The sequence below is a fragment of the Solanum lycopersicum genome, chromosome 10 (genome assembly GCF_036512215.1).
Source record: "Solanum lycopersicum chromosome 10, SLM_r2.1".
Taxonomy (NCBI): Eukaryota; Viridiplantae; Streptophyta; class Magnoliopsida; order Solanales; family Solanaceae; genus Solanum; species Solanum lycopersicum.
In genome coordinates, this window is record NC_090809.1 from 4,089,623 (window position 1) to 4,111,762 (window position 22,140).

General features: G+C 35.0%; 1 protein-coding gene across 1 annotated transcript; it reads right to left on the reverse strand.

Moving 5' to 3' along the window:
• Positions 1 to 2,682: 2,682 nt before the first annotated feature.
• Positions 2,683 to 5,961, reverse strand: LOC101268670 (jasmonoyl--L-amino acid synthetase JAR6-like). Its single transcript, XM_069290434.1, has 4 exons — positions 5,547 to 5,961; positions 5,350 to 5,451; positions 4,446 to 5,239; positions 2,683 to 3,858 (listed from the first exon to the last, which is right to left on the reverse strand). The coding sequence occupies exons 1-4, from the start codon at positions 5,840 to 5,842 to the stop codon at positions 3,317 to 3,319; spliced, it is 1,734 nt and encodes a 577-aa protein (XP_069146535.1). The 5' UTR covers positions 5,843 to 5,961; the 3' UTR covers positions 2,683 to 3,316.
• Between the last annotated feature and the right edge of the window lie 16,179 nt (positions 5,962 to 22,140).

Below are 22,140 nucleotides of genomic sequence, written 5' to 3' on the forward strand. Positions count from 1 at the left end.
ATTGAGTCATATAGATCTCTTGCTCTAAATGACCATTTAGAAATGCAGTTTTAACATCCATTTGATGTACCACTAAATCATGAATGGAGGCTAAAGCAATAAGAGTTCTAATGATTGTTGTTTTTTTCATAGGAGAATAAGTATCAAAGTAATCAATGCCTTTCTTTTGGTTAAAACCCATAATCACAAGTCTAGCCTTATATTTATCAATTGTACCATCAGGTCTCAATTTCTTCTTAAATATCTACTTGCTACTTATGGGTTTACAACTTGTAGGCAAATAATGCAAGTCCGAAGTCTGATTAGAAACTATAGAGTCTAACTCACTTTTAATAGCCTCTTTCAAAAATACAACATCTATTGATCTCATTGCTTCATCAGAAGTCTTAGGATCTTCTTCTATTAAATAGATAGACACTAATTCATCATTTAAAACATTAATATAATAATTTTCAGTTAAGGAAGTAGTGATAAATTTAGGACCAAAACTTTTTCATGTTCATTAGAAATAACTCTAGAAAAAGGTACAACATGGGAATCAATAAACATAGATGTAGAATTATTATTTTACACATCACTCGGCACATTATTTTTTAAAGGGAGCATATGCTCAAAAAATTCTGCATCTCTAGATTCACAAATAGAATAATCATTTAGAGACATAAATCTATATGCAGCACTATTTTGATATGACCTAGTCTACCATGCCACAAATTGATAGACTCAACAATATAAGCAAAATTTAAAATACTTCCATTATTGACAATCTCTTGAACAATGTTCAGTACAAATAATCCTCCGCTAAGATATCCCTTCCCAACAAAGTCTCCTCCAATAGAAATAATTATTTTATCAGCTTCAAAAACAAGTTTAAGGCCTACTTTGTTGAGAAGTGCTCTGAAAACTAAGTTCTACGGAGGGAGGGAACATACAAAACATTGTTAAAGAATAATGTGTTTCCTAAAGTTAATTTAAGTAAAACTTTTCATTCACCCATTACTACAGCAGTAGTGGAGTTACCCATGTATACACACTCTCCATCAGTGGACTCCTCAATGTCATGGAATAACTCTTTATTGGAACAAAAATGCCTTGAAGTGCCTGTGTCTACTACCCAGTCAATCTTGTTAGCCACCAGATTTTCCTAAACAACTACAACAACAATCACTTCGTTACCCTCAGCAAGATAAGCTTAGACATCACTTTGTCCTTCCTGCTTTGAGTCCTTTCCTTTTCTTTGATAGCACCTGGCAGCCCTGTGACCAACTTTTCCACAAACAAAACAAGAACCCTTAAATTTTTAAATTTGACTTTTCGGCTTGTTGAATTGATTTTTCTTCTTCATAAGTTCCTTTTTTAAGACTTTCTTCTGTTTGCCTTTGAAACTGTCTTTCACAACAGTACCAGAAGATTCAACAAGATTAACTTTAGAAGAATTAATAGAAAGTTCTTCCATCTTATCTTTGAGACGGTTCGCCTCTTCAGTCCTCATATGACTAATAAATTCTCGAAGAGTTAAATTCTTTTTTCTTATGTTTTAATTGATTTCTATAATCACTCCAAGATGGTAGGAATTTTTCAGGCAGAACATTAGCCTGAAATATCTCATACATCTTCATGTCCTCGTTGAGAACATAAGCAGTCAAATTCTCATACTCGTGAACTTGCTCCAGTATGGGCTTATTATCAGGCTTATTATCAACCATTTGAAATTTAATCCATTGGCCGGCAACATATTTTTTCTTTCCTGCATCATCAGCACCATATTTCTTTTCCAAACTATCTCATATCTCTTTGGCAGATTTATAGTTTTAAAATAAATCAAATAAAGGGTCAGTCATATGATTTAGCAAATGTCCTCAAACAATTTTGTTATCCTTTTCAGACTTCTTTTTAACAACATCATCAACAGTTACAACATTACTAGAATCATAAGCCGTGTTAGAACCATTCATAGAAGGTTCTTTAAATAAAACATAATCAACTTCTAATTGTTCAAAAGAAATTAAAAGTTTTTGTGACCATCGTTTAAAAATTTTCCATCCAAATGCTCAAGTTTTGACAAATCATTAAAAGTTTTGTTCAAAGAAATATCCATTATCAATATTGTATGTTAGGGAATCAATTTCAAATTGTTGGAAAAATTACTAAAATATTGATATTAGAATGAAATTATAAAATAGTAAATAACTTATCACAAATATTATGTCATGGCAAGTCACTGCCTTGAAAGCAATTTCGGCTCGACTCTGGTGCAAATCGTTGCAGTCGGTCGCTCCCCAAGGTTCCACAGTTACTCTCAAACACGTGCACTCGTGGCTGAGAGTTTGGAGGTTGCTCAAAACCTATTGCCCAAAAAATATTCTAAGGATAAGAAGAGAGGAGGGAAAATGTTTTTCTATTACCTTTTGTTGGATGTCTTATAATTTTCACAAAGGTCATGCTTATATAGGATTTTCCAAAAAGGAGTTTCAAAGTGAAGCATTAATTTGTATAACTCATATTGAATGTTAATGGCATTAAAAGCTATTACATCATATTCGATAGAAACTCTTCTTTGTTTTGGGACGGAAGAATTAATTTCTTTGTAACATAATTGACTTTCTATTCTTTGCATTACAGAAAAATTGAACAAATGTAGAATTAATATGGCTGAAATCATTCAGACTATTAACACCAGGTATTAATAAAGGTTTCTGCACACTTCTTGCTGCTGATATTCGTCTTACCTCCGTCCATTTATCGTCCTGCTTTTCTTTGATCAGCTCCCCTTGTCTCTCTGCCTTAAGTTCACTGTTGGAATGTGCAATTATACCGGGGTCGTTTGGCACTCATTCAACTGTAACCCTATAGGATCAGCAAGATTTGGCAACTTCTGGTCATCCCGTTTAGGTTGACACTTTTAAGCTTGTGGCTTATCCTTACGAACAATGGGTTTGGTTTGTACATTAGGTGAGTTGTGCATTTATGTCCAACCTGGAGACACTTTGGACAATATACAGGTATCAATTCATAAATCACCTTCAGATCAAACACTCTTCCATTTGGATCCTCCATTCTAACTGAAACTGGGAGTTCTTTTTTTATATCAAGCTAAATCAAAACTTTGGCTAAGGAGGTTCTAGCTACCTTCATTGTGCATTCATCAGCATACAAATGCAATCCCAAACCACTACTAATTATGCTCAATGATTGTATCCACCGTCAATTCTCTCTATATATAGATATTAGTCCAAAAAAAACATAGATATATATTACACTATTTAGATAAGAAATCCTTGCAGGACTACAAATTTGGAAAGATACATACATAAATTTAAAAGATAGCAGTACTAGAATAGCTCTTAACAACATTAGTAGACAGTATTTGTATCAATGAGCTATTTTTTGGACCAACACATCTAGGGGTTTTAAACTGGCTCACCGCGCCTCCTAATCCAACGAAATGATCCAATATCTTATTAAAGGTTCCCCTCTTCACAATCCGCAGTTCAAGTGCCCCAATTGTATTCATTCTCCTGTTGTTCACATAGCTTGAATCGAGGAACGATTTGTCCAGACAGTTGCAGCACTCTTGCAATATTTCATCAGTTGCTTCCCCACTCAGTTCCCAGAAGATGACATAGTGTCCTGGATCAGATGAGATGTTGGCATGGCTTGTGAAGTCCACCACTTCTAGTTTTTCGTCAACTAAGTGCTTGCCTGCAGCTTCCACAGCTAGTTGCAAATCTTTCTCGGTGTTCTTGTCTATGTTAATGCTCAGCACAAGGTTCCTTCGACAGACGAACTGGAGCTCTGGAGTGCTATTGTGGAATCTTTTTATCTTCACAACATCACCCAGTCTATAACGATATAAACCTGCATATGCAAATGCATAAGTGTAGTCAATTATACTATCACTACATATAGCTAAACTTGTATATGACACAATAGATAGACCGATACCTTGTTATTTTGAATAAATTTGTTATGTGGAACTTAGAAGGAAAAATGCAAAAGATTCCAGCATTCTATATAGAAGTACTTAACAACAAAAGGAAATGAATATCAAGCACATGCACGTATTGTTGAACAAATGAGTACAACAGAACATGGACAAAAGACCCAGAATAAGGCATAAAAGCAAACGACAACTCTTTTCTATCTTAGCAGAATTTAGTATTTTATGCCAGGCAGGCATATTTAACTGATTATGTTTCCAACAATATTGCCATAAAGTACGAAGACTAAGGACATGCTAAACTCCACAAGTCTAAGCTGAATTACATGGCAGTCAATAAAATTAGAGCAGAACTCGTTCACTGGGAAGAATCACTGAATAATAAGAATATGCTCAATTATCCCCGGTTTATCATGTTGTGCTCACTCCATAGTTCATATATGAACAGAGACCTCAATTTGATGAGCATAGAATTTTCAAGAGAAGTCGTGCAAGAAAATTGTACCTGCAAAATTGGTGAAGACAATTTCATACTCTTCACCAAGTTTAACTTCAGTCAGGCAGACAGGAGAATTTGCTTGCTCCATGCCAATGAGATTTTCCTCGAGTGGGAGGAATTCAAAATAGCCAGTATTTGGTAACACTGCATAAGTAACCATCTCAGGGGGGGATTTTGGGTTAACATTTACTCCAACCCATCCTTCAGAAGAACCATAATCTGCACTCACTAGAGGTAATTCCCCTGCATAGTGCCTCAGTTTCTTCAAGTAAGGCTCCATGGAACCTGTCATGATACCATAAATGTACTTTGTATTCGGGAAGAGTTTAGGAATCAAGCCATACCAATTGCTTAAACTTGAGCATTTGCTATAAATTGTATCAGCCAGTTCTGGATCAGGCTTCAGCAGTTTCGACATGGCCAATCTTATAGATGGGACTGTGACACGGCTCGATAAGACTCCCTCCCTTATGTCAACGACAAGTTCTTCCCATACTTGTTCAAAAGTTCGAAAAGCTTGGACAATGCTATGTGCAAATGCAGACGAAACAACTTGAACTTCATTGCAGAAAATGAGACCAGACAGGAGGTGACAGTATAAAGATTGTCGAAAATCAGGACCAAATATTACTTCATCAGGACTACAAATTGGGGTAGACATTGCCTTCATTGTCTTCTTGTATTGTGCATTTCTATACACATGGGTAGTGGCTGTTCCAGTTGCCAAACCACCTTTAGTTTTAAATTGCTTGCTGCTGTAAATAATGTGCAAAACCTTCCCATTCCCTATTGGAAATTCTCTGAAAGAAAAAAATATAGGCTATATGATGTATTTCTGACAAAAAAAAACTTCATGAACCAACAAGAAAATTACATGAAATATAAGACAGAGAACAAAATGAAAAATTACCTGTTCCTAAAGGCAAAAGAAGTCTTGAATGTCTGCATTGTGGACTTCATCAATTCATCATTGAAAGGTACAAACTTTGGCTTCCCTTGAGTAGTACCAGAACTGCAAATCAACCCATTAAATTTCCTCTTTAATCATACAACAATATACTGCTCACAAGTGGGGTCTTAAAAAAGAATAAAAACTTTTTTGCTTACCTCAAGGAGATGGCTTGAATGGGCTTTCCAGTAAGAATAGGTGAAAGATCACCATTAGCAATTCTTTGAATGTAAGGATTCAAATCACTGTGACTGACAATGGGGACACAAGCCTTGAAAGTCTCAACATCAGTTCTGCCATTCAGACCCCATTTCTTCAAATACTCTGTTCCCCCATTTTCTTTCAGAATTTTCTCAAGTGTCTCTTCTTGAATCGTCCCAGCATCTTTTGTCATCACCTCAAAATTCTCAATCACTTCTTCTGCATCAAATATCTTCTCAATATTTTCCATCATCTTCACAATCAAGACTTCAACTTTAAGCAATAGCAGTCAAGAATTCTCAATTTGAGAGATGGGGTTGGGGGGTTAAGAAGAATTTAAGCAAATCCATAGTTATTACTAACTTCAATGCAACTTATTACTAACTTCAATGCAACTTATTACTGACTTCAATGCAACTTATTACTAACTTCAATGTAACTTACCTCATAAAAAGAATTGACAGAAATAAAGAAAACAAGTTTGTTACAGATAATCATACTCATTATCTTCGTCTTATTCTTAAGATACAGAGATGAATCTAGAAATTGAAAATACCGAGATAATTGTCATTTTTAATGTAGACGTGTCAATTTTTTTATTTAAACTAATATAGACACGTCAATTATTTACACAAAGTTTGAGGCATAATTCTATGGGAAAAATTGGGTTGTAACTACTAAAATGCAAATATAAAACAAAGTGCAATTGGAAGTTGGTGTTGGGTTCTTTAAAATGTTTGAACATGAATTGGAGGGTTGTGACTCTTCTGAAAGTTATGACTTTGCAGAAAGGTTGTGATCTTTATGAAAAGTTGTGTCTTTTCTAAAGGATTGTGATCGTTTGAAAGTTTGTGTATCTTTCAAAGAGTTCTGACGTTTTTGAATGGTTGTCTTATTTTCAAAGAGTTGAGACCTTTAGCATTTGTTGGCTATAAATAGATAGGTTTTCTCTCGTTTTTGTGCATTGAATTATATCTTCTTTTGCATACATTTGTTACGAAACAAAATTGATCAATCGTGTCTGTGTGTGTGATTTGTTAATGTCATTTTAAGTTCATTGAATTTATTGAAGTTTGAGGTATCGCTACTTCTTTAATGATTAATCTGTTTTATCTTGGGAGGATGTAACTGCAACCTTGAGTACTTGAGGGAATTAAATTTCTTAAGGACACGCAGCGGTTCTGTGGACTCAGATAGTTTTTTGTGTGTTTTTTTCAACTTTTATTATTTCTAGTTTGCTAATTCGTTTATAGGAGACAAAAAATTTAAGAAACTTAATATTTGAAGGAATATTGATTGTATTGAAGTGTTAACCTAATAAGGGAATACATGAGAGATATATATAGGAGATATAGGAAGGATTACTAATCCTAATAGGACTAGGATTAAGGAGTACTAATCCTAATAGGACTAGGATTAGTACACAGTAAATACTAATATTATTTAATATTATTTGTTTAATACTATCTGTTATTATCCTCCCTCAAGATGAGCTGAGTGGAAGCGAACGGAAGCTTGGAACTGAGGTAATCATGCTGTCGGATCGGGAGAGCCTTGGTGAGAATATCAGCCGGTTGTTCTTCAGTGGGTACATACTGCACAGTCATGGTGCCGGCCTGAACTTCATCGCAAACAAAGAGACAATCGGTATCAACAAGCTTCATTCTGGTGTGTAGGACGGAATTCTTGGCCACACAGATGGTTGATTTGTTGTCACAATAGAGAGCATGAACAGTGTGAGTGGCGCGGAGTTCGCAAAGAATATATGTGACCCACATGGTCAGCAAGAAGATCAAGGGCGCGGTATTCAGCTTCAGTCGAGGACCGAGAGACCTTGGGTTGTTTTTTTGTACAACAGGAGATCAGGTTCGGCCCCAAAAAAATAAGAAACCTCGATGTAGATTTTCTGTCATTTTTATCATTCGCCCAATCTGAATCTGAGAACCCCCGAAGCTCCAAGTTCCTGGGTCGAATGAGAAAACCACGACCAAGAGTGCCAAAAATGTACCTGAGAATGCGTTTTAGACAATGGTAATCACGTTCACTTGGTTGATGAATACGCTGAGCAACTCGGTTGACAGCAAACTGGATGTCAGGACAGGTAATGGCCAGATACTGTAGAGCCCCAATGAGGCTGCGGAAGTGGGTGATATCCAGCAAAGGGGGTGTCGGCTCCATTCGTAGACGAAGAGAATGCCATTGGTGTTGGTTGACTGGTGCATTTTTCCAGTCCAGCTTTCTGCAACAGATCTCAAGCATATTTTGATTGATAAAGAAACAAGTCGCTGCCTGTCCGAGAAACCTCCATTCCCAGAAAATAATGTAACGGGCCAAGGTCCTTCATTTTGAAGGTAGTAGCTCGAGTGACATTCTGAATGAGAGCTGCAGTAGAGCCTGTAATAATGATATCATCTACATAGACTAGAAGAATGACTGTACCGTGTGCTGAATGTCGAGTAAACAGACTCGTGTCGTGTACGCAACACGTGAAGCTGAGTCCGTGGAGGAACGTTTTCAGATGTGTGTACCAAGCACGGGGGGCTTGCTTGAGCCCATACAGAGACTTCTGGAGTTTGCAAACATGTTGAGGGAAGCGGGGATCAACATAGCCCGGTGGTTGCGTCATGTAGATAGTTTCAACAAGCATGCCATGAAGAAAAGCATTGGAAACATCCAACTGATTGATGAGCCAATTGTTGCGCACGGCGAGTGATAGTACCAGGCGAATGGTTTCCTGCTGAATAACAGGACTGAATGTTTCGAAGTAATCAAGCCCATACTCCTGATTGTAGCCTTTAGCAACCAAACGAGCCTTGTACCTGGAAATACTGTCATCTGCATTGTGTTTATTTTTGTACACCTATTTACAGCCCACTGGGTGCCGCCTATGGGGCTTAGGTACAAAAACCCAAGTTTTTTGATCAGTCAAAGCCTTAAACTCGTCATCCATAACATGACGCCAATAAGCATTTTTTGAGGCAACAGAGTAGGTTGTTGGTTCACTATCGGGAAGGGGTGTATTTGGTAGTATGGTAGCCTGAAAGGCTTTGGGTTTAAAGATACCGGCTTTGCCATGGGTTAACATGGGATAAGTATTTGGGGGGTGGCACGGGCGGTGGTGATTCGGGGGTGTCCGGGAAGGACACAAAACAGATCGGGCTGTAGATGTTGTGGGTATGGGGTGTTTTGGGTTGGTTGTGAGTGTGGGTGGTGGTCGCGGGTGGATTGTGGGTGACGGTCGAAGGGGTAGTGAGGGGTGGTTGGGTAGTGGGTGGAGGTGTGGGGGAAGGTGGTGAGGGACCCTGTGAGTATGTTAGAAAAAGGGGAAGGACACCAATGAATGATGTATTTGTGGAGGAGGAAATAGACTCGTAGGGAAACTCATTTTTGACAAATTTGACATGATGAGATATGTAGACTTTATGAGTTTGTGGGTCAAGACAGTGATAACCCTTGGAGATAGGATGATAGCCCAAAAAAATACAAGGACGGGATCGGGGTTTTAATTTGTGAGTAATATGAGGGCGTAGCCAAGGGTAGGCAAGAGATCCAAAGACGCGGAGGTTGGTATAATTGGGAAGTTCTGGGTAAAGGAGTTGGTAGGGTGATTTGTTTGAGAGGGTGTGACTGGGCATTCTGTTAATGAGGTAGTTTGCGGTGGCTAGAGCTTCTACCCAAAAGGAGACAGGGAGATGAGATTGATGTAAAAGAGTAACCACCGTTTCAATGAGATGGCGATGCTTATGCTCAGCCACCCATTCTGTTCGGGAGTGTATGGACAGGAGGTTTGATGTATAATTCCCAGGGATTGCAGAAACTGGCCAAAGATGTTATTTACATATTCCTTTCCATTGTCACTTCAAAAAAGTTTAACATGAGAATTGAATTGTGTTTTGACCATTTTTTCAAAAGTGACAAAGGTAGTGTATGCCTGTGATTTGTGTTTTAGTGGGTACAACCAAGTGTATTTTGTAAAATCATCCACAAAACAAATATAATAGTGAAAACCAGCAAATGAAGGAACAGTTGTAGGACCCCATAGGTCAGAATGAATAAGCTGAAAAGTTGCAGTTGTACGCTTCTTAGATAAAGTAAAAGGTAATTTATGAGATTTAGCAATTGAACAGGAGTCAGAATTGTTTACATGAATGGAAGAAAAACCTAATTGACACATTAAATAATTTATTATTTGAGTAGAGGGGTGACCCAGACGACTGTGCCACAACGACTGTGGCCATCAGGCGAAAGAGCCACCGGATCCACAGGAACGCTTTCTGAAACTGGGTGGGCAGACGAACTTGCGCCAGGAAGAACGTACAGACCATGCTCACAGGGGCCCTGAAAAATCACCCTCTTGGTAGTATTGCCTAGGATCTGAAAATCATTAGAGGTGAACAAGAGTGAGCAATTATTGTCTTTTGTGAATTGGTGAACTGAAAGGAGATTGGTTTTAATAGAAGGGACGTGGGTAAGGTTACCTAGGTGAAAGATAGCGGTGGGGGTTTTAATGGTACCCGTGCCAATGTGAGAAATATTAAGGGACTCACCGTTGCCAACACTAATACCATTGGAGCCATGATATGGATTTGGAGCGTTAAGCTTGGATAGTTTAGAAGTAACGTGCATGTTAGCCCCAGTATCCAACAGTCATTCAGAGGAGGGGCCGGCTTGAGATGCATAATTGGCACGGTTATCACTATTTTGGCTCTCCTCATACCGAAACCAGCAACGAACAACGGTGTGTCCTATTTTCTAATAGATTTGACAAGTTGGACGATCCCGCTCGTAAGTGCCCTGCCCGCCGCTGGAAGATGACTGCCCGTCGCTGCCGAAGGAGTGCAGGATGTTGTTGCTGTCATGCTGCTGACCGTCATACGGCGGACGACTGCCCTACCGACCGCCGCGCCCGCGGCCTCCGCTGTTTCTGCCGTAGCCGCCGCGACTCCCCTGCCGGCCACCACCACACCCCCCGCGATAGTTCTGGCTTGCGGTGAAGGCGGTGGCCGGCTCCATAACAGCGGCTTCTTGGAGAAGAAGTTTGCTCTCCAGATCCACGTTGATTTCTTCACTTTTTAGCCACGAGAAGAGAGTAGCCAGGTCAACGGGCGTTGGACTGATGCGAACCGCCTGTTTAATGGAGGAGCAAGCTGATGGGAGCCCCCGAACGACGCACATGACGAGATCTTTTTCGGGAATGATTTCGTTCACGGTGTCGAGGGTTGTGATGATGGTGGAGACCTTGTCTAAATACTCCGCCGTAGTTTTCGTGCCTTTGGTAATTGTGTGGAGACGATCACGCAATTGAAAAATATGAGAGTGGGAAATTGATGCATAGCGTGTTGCGAGGGCCGTCCACAGTGCTGAAGCAGTTGTGTAGGATCGGGACGTGTTTCTGAACCGTGGGAGAGATGACCGTAATCAAACATGATCAAATCTGGACATCCACGGCTTTCCAGGCGTCATAGGCCGGATTGGTTTTTTTTGATTTGTCCGTGGCGGTGATGACTGCCGGCGGCGGTTCTGTGCTTCCATCGACGTATTTGAGAAGGTAATTGGCCTCAAGGGCTGTAAGAACGGTGATTTTCTATGTAGTGTAATTTATGTCTGATAATTTTTCAGGAATTAGGGCATGAAGATGCCTAAGAAGGAGTTTAACGCCAGAAGGAAGTGAATCGAGAGGATCCACCTCGGTTGTCATGGCTGCCGCCTCCCAAGAGAAGAGAGGGAACGATCGGTGCCCTAAAGAGAGAAAAAACCTAGAGAAAAGAAGATCTAGGTTTTCTGGCTCTGATACCATGAAGAAATATTGATTGTATTGAAGTGTTAACCTAATAAGGGAATAGATGGGAGATATATATAGGAGATATAGGAAGGAGTTCTAATCCTAATAGGACTAGGATTAAGGAGTGCTAATCCTAATAGGACTAGGATTAGTTCACAATAAATACTAATATTATTTAATACTATTTATTTAATACTATCTGTTATTAATATTGAAGGTATTTTATGTTAAGACTTACTTCTATTTTCAGTATTCTCTTTATTGGGAAAAATAAGTTGAAAAAGAAAATTATTTTATCATGATAAAAGAGATTTGGAATGAATTAATACTACTTCAATATGTTCGAGTAATTAATACTACTCATTTTTCTGCATTGAATTATCTTCTTCTTTTGCATACAGTTCATACAAAACAAAATCGATCAATCGTGTCTTTGTGTGTGATTTGTTGATGTCATTTTGAGTTTGTTGAAATTAATGAAGTTTGAGGTACCACTGCTTCTTTAATGGTCAATCCATTTTATCTTGGGAGGATGTAATCTGCAACCTTGAGTACTTGAGGGAATTAAATTTCTCAAGGAAACACAGTGGGTTCCGTGGACTCAGATAGTTTTTTGTGCTTTTCTTTTCAATTTTTATTATTTCTAGTTTGCTAATCGGTATATAGGAGGCAAAAAATTTAAGAAATTTAATATTGATGGTATTTTTTGTGGTAAGACTTACTTCTATTTTCAGTGTTCTTTTTATTGGGAAAAATAAGATGAAAAAGAGAATCATTTTATCATATGATAAAAGAGATTTGAAATGAATTAATACTACTTTAATATGTTCGAGTATATTTTCTGTAGTATGTTTTCCTTAATTAGATGGGTATGATTATTTTTAGTTTCTTCCCAAGTGCATTGAAGCAACTCACTACACTTTTTATTTATTTATTTTTTTCCCTATGTTAGTTTTACACAAGTATGAAAAAAGTAAATGAACAAATGTTGTCTCCTAACAATATTTGAACATGAGTTTAGTTTCTTGTTGAAACTAAATGTCTTCTTGAGAAAAATAGGAACATGAAGGAAACTAAGAAAAGGAGAAAAAAATTAGCAAGGAACATGACTTGCATGGAATCAATAGATAGAATATGATTTGGTTAGGGTGAAATCAGGTTCTATCTTTATTTCACTTGATTATTATTATTTTTCTATTCCTTTATAAGTTATGAAATGTATTTCATAAATGTTAGGATAGATGGTCATAATGTGATGATCCAGAATATATTTTATTATTACTAGTATGTATTCTGTTTAGAGGGGGTACTTTTGTAATTTTCTACTCCATGTGAAATTTGGTTGTGTTTGACTTTTGGAGACTAAAATCTTCTGATTTTTTTAACTCGTTTGATTTGAAGAATATAAGAACTTTACTAACAAATCAGATTGTGCATTGGTTTAAAGAAAATAGTAACTTCACCAATATGTTAAATGCTTTGTTTGAATGAATGTTCTGACTTGAAGAGTAAAAAATCTGCGTAGGAATATTAAGGCTAAATGATTTGAAAGATATAAAATTTTCATCTTTATCTAGAAACAATGTTGTATTTGAGGTTTCTCGAGATTGAAAAATTTCTGGTTTACTACTTTGTCTGAATGTGAAACTGATTCCAAGAATATAAAAACTTCATCAAAATTCAAGATTTTTTCGGTTAACGATTAGAAAAATATAAAAACTTCATTGTTAAATTGGAAACAGGTTGTATAAAGATTGAATATTTATTGTTAGTATTCTAAATACTAAGTGGTCTGTCTAGTTGTGATAGAAATTAAAAAAAAAACACTACTAACATAAAATTAGTGATTTTTGTGCTTGCAATAGGTGTTTCTATGGATTAAATCTCCAAAAGAAGATTTCGTGTTATCAATGTATATTTTGATGATATACAAGTTGAATGAATGGAAACAAAATATGTGGAAATAATTTCGAGTACTTGAAAATATTTTTGAAAACATATTTAAAATGTGGGGGTTCTTTATTTGTGATAAAGACAATATTAGATTTACCCACGAAATTTTTGGAGTATATTTTATATTGCGGTCATTGAGTCTTTCTTTACCAGTATATGATATGAATAGTATAAAACTACAAAATTATATTACTCTTTCAAAATAATTGTATTCTTTGATGAAAAAGAGTCACTTGGATATTATGGAAAGGTCCTTTACAAAAGACATCTGGCAAGGTGTTGACTCTAAAACAATGTTTGCATTTGACAAAGTTATAACAAGTAACGAACAAAATATTTGTAGGAAAATGCTACCTCGCAGAAGGTTTTTCCAAACCAAGTATTTCTAATTGTTCTGACTTAAACTGATCAACTTAGAAGTTTTGCCTAACTCCTAGTGCAAATGTCAAGTATGTGTTGTTGAAAAGAATTTCAGTCCCTTAGAATTGATTTACACTGACATTTTTTATATGGAGTCAATACCATCTCGTAGTGGGAAAAGTGTTTCATAAATTTTATTGACAATTGCACTAGACATTGTTATGTTTCTTTGCTTAATAATAAGGATAAAGCAAAAGAAACATATAAGCAATATAAATTTGAAGTTCAAAATTAGTTAGATAAAATATTTTCATGATTAGAAGTGGTAGATGTTGAGAATATAAATCTTCTTTTGCATAAATATATTTGCAAAATGGAATCATCCATCAAATTACTTCACATACTCACCTCAATCTAATGAAATTGTTGACAGAAAAAAAAAATTGAACTTTGAATGAAATGTTGAATTGTCCTATTAATAAGTTTAGGTTTACCAAAAATATTATGGGGGATGCTATCATTATAGCAAAGAGAACAAGAAAAAGTTTATATGTTCAGAAAGAAAGATACAAAAAAAATGTTTGTCAGTAAAGAGAGTAACAAATAAAAAAATTTATTGTTAAGAAAGGGAGCAAGAAAAAGATGTGTTTGTTCAGGTTTTATTGTATCCTGATAGAGAATTGTTTGTCGCCCCTTAAAGTATATACAATCAATAACACCTTTGAAAATAGTGATCTAACAATTTCCAATACAATTTATTCCATATGAGAAATGGGAATATGGAAACTATTTCCAAACGAGTCAAAATAGGACCTATGATTGTGGACCTACAAATATTAAAGCATGTTGGAATGCTACAAGTGTTGGTAGTTCTATAAAAGTTGGTTTTTACATGGCATGCATATTTGCCTTGAACCATTACAAGTGATTAAAGTCACTAATTTGGTAGGATCCATGTGGTAATGGTCGTTGTTTTACAACACTCCCCCTTAGATGTGTATATAAATGAAAAGTTAAAAATAAATATACATAGACATTCAAAATATGCTTTACTTGATACCTCATTAAAAACATTTTTAGGAAAACTCACGGGACAAAACCTAGACTAAGGAAAAAAGAGTACAACGCATATTTTACACTCTCTGATAAAGACCATGATTCAGATGCTTAAGTCTGCCCATTCCAATCTTTTGCACCATATTCACAAGAGTTGAGACAGGTAAAGATTTGGTGAATAAATTTGTTGGATTATCACTTGAATGAATTTGTCGTATATCAATATCACCGTTCTTCTAGAGATCATGTGTAAAGAATAATTTCAGTGAAATATGCTTCATTCTATCTCCTTTTATGTAGCCTCCTCTTAATTGACCTATGTATGCTGCATTTTCTTCAAAACCACTGTGGGTACCTTGACATCACACTTCAAATCACATCTTTCTTTTATGAAATGTATCACTAATCTCTACCATATACATTCTCAACTTGCTTCATGAACGGTTATTATCACAACATAATTTGAAGAAGTAGAGACAATGGACTGCTTTGTAGATCGTCATTATATAGCAGTACCTACGTATGTGAACAAATAGCTTGTCTAAGATAGAGCTTTTTGTGGGTCATATAAATAACATGCATCCGTATGACAAACAAGATCTGCACTATCTTTGTTCGTATAAAATAGACCCATATTATTAGTCCCCTTTAGATATCGGAATTTATGTTTAACTTAATTCCAATATCTTTGTGTAGGGGAAGAACTATATCTTGTTAATAAATTAACAGAAAATTTTATGTCAGGTCTCGTAGCATTAGCAAGATACATAAGTGTACTAATTGCACTAAGATAAGGTAATTCAGGACCAAGAGGTTTCTCATTCTCTTCTTGAGGTCGAAAAAATGGATATTTACTCACTTCAAATGATTGTACAACCATTGGAGTACTTAATGAATATGCTTTGTCCATGTAAAATCATTTCAATATTTTCTTAGTACAGGCAGATTAATGGATGAAGACCTCGTCTACTAAATGTTCAATTTATATGTTTTGTCTTTCAAAGATCTTTCTATCTCAAATTATTTCTTTAGAAATTCAATTGGATTTTTGACCTCTTCTAGAGTTCCAATGATATTAATTTCATCAACATAAACTGCAAGAATAACGAACTCTGACGTTGTTTACTTAATAAAAATTTCAAGGACAAATGACATCATTTATATAATTTTGTTTTGTCAAGTACTCACTGTGGCGATTATACCACATGCATCCTGAATATTTTAAGTCGTATAATGACGTTTGTAATCTGATTGAACACATTTCCTGAGTTTTTGAACTATATGTTTCAGGCATTTTAAGTCCTTCTAAAATTTTTATATAAATTTCATTATCAAATGAACCGTAAAGATAAATTGTGACCATATCCATCGGATGTATTTCAAGATTTTCATGAAAAGCTAAACTGATGAGATATCAAAAAGTTATTGCATCCATAACTGGTGAATATGTTTCTTCATGGTCAACATCAGGTCGTTGATAGAATTCTTGCGCAACAAGGGGTGCCTTGTATCTTATAATTTCATTTCTCTTTCGCACAAAAATGCATTTATAGCCAATCGATTTTACATCAATTGGGGTTTGGACTACATGTCCAAAAACGTTAGGTTTAGCAAGTGAGTTCAATTCTAATTGAATTGCCTCTTACCATTTTGGCAAATCACATCTTCATCGACATTCTATGACAAACAAGGGTTCAAGATCCTCATTGTCTTACATAATGTTAAGTGAGACATTATATGCGAAAACATTTTCAACTATAATTTTCGATCGATCTAAACTAATCCTATCACTAGTAGAACTTATTGAAATTTCTTCATTCACTTGAATCTCGGGTTCACCGATCTCTTCTGGAATATCAGGATTAATCAAATCATGAATATTTTAGTGAGATTCTTTTGCAGCGTCATTTTTCATACTTCTTTTTCTAGGATATTTATCCTTTGAACCCAATGATCTGCCACACTTCAAGAGTGTTTGTGTTTCAGAAGCCATGACACTTGTCGATGGTCCTTTTGGGACGTCAATCCAGATAGACACATTTACTGCAGAATATGTGACTTTGTTATCCTTTTCAAATCAGTAAAGCCGTATGGCATTTGATTTGCTATTTTTTGCAAATGGATGATCTTCTGGACCTCCTGGTCACACATGGGAAACGTGGATCAAAATAAGATAATTATGAAACTTTTAATGCAATTTCACTTTTAAGTTTCTTTTTCTCTCTCATTAATTGCGGAAAATTCGTTTCATCAAATCAACAATCTGCAAATCTTGCAGTAAATAAATCTCCCGTCATTGGCTCAAGGTAGAGAATTATGGAGGGTAAATCAAATCCAATATATATGCCTAACCTTCTTTGAGGCCCATCTTAGTGCGTTGCGGTTGTTACTGAACATATAAGTTGTTACTGCACATATAAAGCACATCCAAAAATTTATAAAATGAGCAATATTTGGTTCATGATCAAATACTAATTATGAAGGAGAGTATTTATCATAATGAGTCGGTCTGAGATAAACAAGTGATGTTGCATGTAAGATAGCATGGCCCCATACAATAGTGGTAACTTACTTTACATAAGTAGAGGTTTTGCTATCAATTGTACGCGCTTAATAAATGACTTAGCAAGGCCATTTTGAGTATGAACATGAGCTACATGATGTTCAACTTTTATCCCTATTGATAAGCAATAATCATTAAAAGCTTAGGATGTGAATTCTCCAGCATTATCAAGGCGAATTGTCTTAATGAGATAATGTAAAAATTGCGCTCTTAATCGTATTATATTGTACAAATAATTTTGCAAACGCCACGTTGCAAGATGATAAGAGGCACACATGAGACCATCTTGAATATGCATCTATTAGGACCATAAAATATCTAGACAACTCACTAGATGGGTGAATAGATCCATAGATATCCTCATGTATACATTTTAAAACTTGAGGGGATTTAATGTTAACCTTAATTGGTGATGACCTATCAATTTGTCGTGATAACAAGAAGCACGTGAAAATTCATCACACATAAGAATCTTCAGGTTCTTTAATGATATCCATTTGAGTTTCCAATGATTCGTCTCCTCATTATTGATCTAGGATGACCTATTCAGTCATGCAAAAGCACAATAGTTTTTCAGTCAGTAAACTTATGGTTCACGATAGAATGTTCTTCAACTATAGTTTTTACATAATATAATCTAGAAGATAATGTTGATAATTTATTCAACATATATTTTTTATCTTAGACATTTTGATAATATCAAGGTACTCAACATTTATTTCATTGATCGTCTCAACATGATATCCATTTCGGCGAATATCTTTAAAACTTAACAGGTTTCATGGGGATTTAGAAGAGAAAAATACATCTGCTATAATAAGTTTTGTCCCCGTAGGCAGCAAGATAATAGTTCTTTTAAAGCCTTCTATTAAGTTCAAACTATAAGAAATTGTAGTAACATTTCCTTTTCTTCTAAGCAAGTAAGAGCAGTATTTCTCATTTTTTAATATGTCGTGGGTTGTTCCACTATCAATTACACAAATATATTCATGGTTGATCATTGATTCAAACGAAGTTTGGGGCATATCCATATTTTCTTGATAAATAAATTTAAACAAAGTAAAATATTACTATTAAATAAGGCTATTATATTTACAAGATTAGAAAAATACATACATACCAACTAATACAAACAAACAGAAAAAGATATTATCTAGATTATCGCGGGATCGCCATTGATCGTTTGTCCTTCAGGGAATACAAAGAAATCAGCTACATTTAGAAGCATAGGGTCAACATTTGCTTTTGCATTACTATTCATCTTATGAATGGGTTCAACATTATCTTTGAGACATAAAGTTTGCAACTAGATTATAATTATCCTTTTTCAAGGATGCCTGATAGAGCTAAAGCAGACGCTTAGATGATCAGCAAGTATGCGACCAGTGCCCCATTCCTCAACATCTAAGACATATACTTTCTGAATTTTTCTTTTGTATACTTCTTGTCTTTCACCTTTCCTTTTATATTGCTGGTCATTTTTAGGTGCAAGACGACCATCATGATTATAATTTATTTTACGATCACGATCGATCATGACCGGAGCCATGACCACGATAAGAGCCACGACCTCTTTCTAATTGGTGACAATTTGTCTAATTCACTTCAGGAAGTGGCATAGAATCAATATATCGACTTCCATGATTTTTTATCAAAATATCGTTAGTTGTTCAGCAATAAGAAGATGTGAAAGTAATTCAGAATATTTTTTAAAACTCATTTCTTGATATTGCTACTGCAGGAGCACACTCTAGGCAGGAAATGTGGAGTATTTTTTCTCAAACTTATCATGTTCAATGACCTCTTTTCGGCATAAATTTGACTGTGATATAACTCTATACATGGAATAATATTTAAAAGTCTGTTATCCTCAAATTAGACCAATCATGATACACCTGTGGAAAGATGACCAACTTCAGGTGGTCATATCTATCTTTTAATTTTTTTCCACAATACAAGGAGTCTTTAATAGTGAGGTATTGCTAAATTAGAAATGTGTAACTTGGCCACTAATTGTCAAGTGTTGGTAGTTCTCTAAAAGTTGGTTTCTACATGGCATGCATATTTGTCTTGCACATGGAAGGATCTACGTGGCCACGTGGCACCTAGTGATTTCGGAAAAAACATTGTATATATGTGTATATATGCATATTAATTGCATCTATATTAGTTTTCCCATCTGTGCTGTGAAATAGCTTAGCTGGTAAAGGAGGAGATCACCCACCTAGGCTATGAAGATTTGAATCTGGCCATCAACACTTCCTTTTTGTCTTGCTCCTTTTTTTTCTTTACTTTTTTTTTCTTTTCTTTTTTTCTATACATTCTTATTTATTTATGACTATTCTTTATTAATTCAATTGACCCTTTTTTTTCCTTTTTTTTTTTACATTTGTTCTTATTTATTTATTACTATTTTTTATTAATTCAAATTGACCCCTTTTCATAATTAATTTTGAGTTTGTTTTATTTTCTCTTGCACTAATTATTAATCTCTTGATATGAGTATAACGTGTTTATTTTTTTAATCAATTAGTGAGTACAGAATTATGAGCATCAAATAAATATTATGAAGAATATATTTAAATAGTAATTTAAAAAAAACATAAGTTTAAGAAATTATTTTTTTTAATTTAAAGGTTCTTGCGATCTTCATCGACATTTTTGCTATATAAATGGCTAAACTGAAAGTACAATTTTTATTCTTTCTCAACTATATGCTTCCAATAACACATAAAGTCAATGGAAGATGAATATATTATGTTAATACTATTAGATGGTTTATACAAGCTCAAATTTTAATGTGAAAAATCTTTTTTTTCTTAAAAGTTTCAGTGAAGACGACATCAAATTCCAAAAAAGAAATAAAATTGAATTGTTTAGTTATATCTAATCACATAATATCTAAAAGAAAATATTACTACATGCATTTTTGATCGATTAATTTATAAAAATAAATAAAATTAATAACCTGAGTTGTAACCCAAAATTAAAGCAACCATTCTTTCATCTTACTTGAACGTGTGGCACCCCCGACCTCCAAATCCTAGATCCGCCTATGATCTTGCACTATCACAAGTGATAAAAGTCACTAATTTAGCGGGCTCCACGTGATAATGACCATTGTTTTACGATAAGAGAATCAAAATGACATAAAAATGGAAAGGAGAGAAAAAAAATGACGGAAGAAAAGACAAAAATAAAAGAGAGAAAATAATGGAAGAAAAGAGAAACAGAAAAAAATGTAATAACGGAAGAAGGAGTATAAAGAAATAATGTATTTTGTTATGTGGAGTGATAAAAATAATGTCATTTACAGTAAGAGTACATATAATACCATAGCTAATAAGTCGTAACTAATATATTATATTATATTATTTATGTAAAATGACCCCTAAATAAACTGTATACAATTTTTTAAGGTCAAATACATATCGATACATGTTTTATATACCTAGATACTTCTATTTTGCTACTTGATACGTTATAATAGGGAGAGAGACGAGAAAATATAGGAGGGAGACGAGCTAGATTTGTCTATATACCACAGATACATGTAAATCATACTTGATACATACACACTAGATACATGTACTTGTATGTATCTAATGTGATTTGCATGTATCTGTATATCAAACACGTGGGAATGTGGCGAGCGAGATTTGTCAAATCTCAGATCCATGCAAATCCACTTAGAGTATCTAGAATAAATTACATCTAATTTTGACCTTTGGACGTATTTGGACACACCAAATTCTGATAAGGTTCATGCTATTGCAAATTAACGTGTATTTAAGTAATTAACTTCTAAACTAATACAATTTCTATAAATTACTCTAATTTAATTAATTGGTCAATTCGTCCCATTGTAGAGATGTACTTAGGGGAGAGCCGTCATTTTCACAATACAAAGTAAATAAAGTATGTCCTTTCAATTAGTGTAGGATTTCAACTCTTAACGCATATCAAGTTTGTTGCCAATCTGTGTTAAGAAAATCAGAAATTACTGGTTGTAATAAATTATTCAGAAACACGAAGTAACAAAGATTTTTAGAACCAGTAAATAAGATGAACAGAAATTTATTTGTAAAAAATAATTTAATCTGTAAAACTTACCAAAATCTTGAATACTCTTTTTGATAATTTAGGAAGAAAATCAAGTCCACTGAATTCACAGTGTCCCCTTAAGGAAATTATTCCCCTCTAGTATCCGAGGTTCGAATTGGAATATAACCTCCCAGGGTAAAATGATCTTAATAAGTAGAGTATAGATACCAAAAACTTTACTGTCAGCGAATCAATCCACAACAGGAAAGTACACGAAGAAAAATGTGTTTTTTTAAGAAGAAGGAAGATCAGAAAATTTGTAAGTCAATATTCTGAAGACTGAATGGTATTTATAGGCAAGAATAATATATTCTGAAAGGTTGCAACCCTTTCAGAATTGACACAACCATTAATGAAAGGTTGCAAACTTTCAAATGGTATTGACTGTTCCTGAAAGTTACAACCTTTCAGAATAGTGGCGGGAATTTTTTTAAATATAATGGAATTTAAAACGGGTCACGCGCGCGGATCCGAGTCAGGTCGGGTTAACTAAAAAGTTGAAAACATTTCGGTTAATTTCTGTTATCAACTAATTGAAAATAATTTTTGGCCATTTAATTAATTAAATAAATAATTAAAATAAATTTGTCCAAAAAATTATCTCTCGATCGATCATTTGCCAAAGCCGAAGCCGAAGCCGAAGCGAGCGAGCGACGACGACGACGGCGCGAGGGGGTTCCCTCTTTCCAACCCTTTTAATAATTAATAGGAGTGTTTATTTATTTAAACTCTC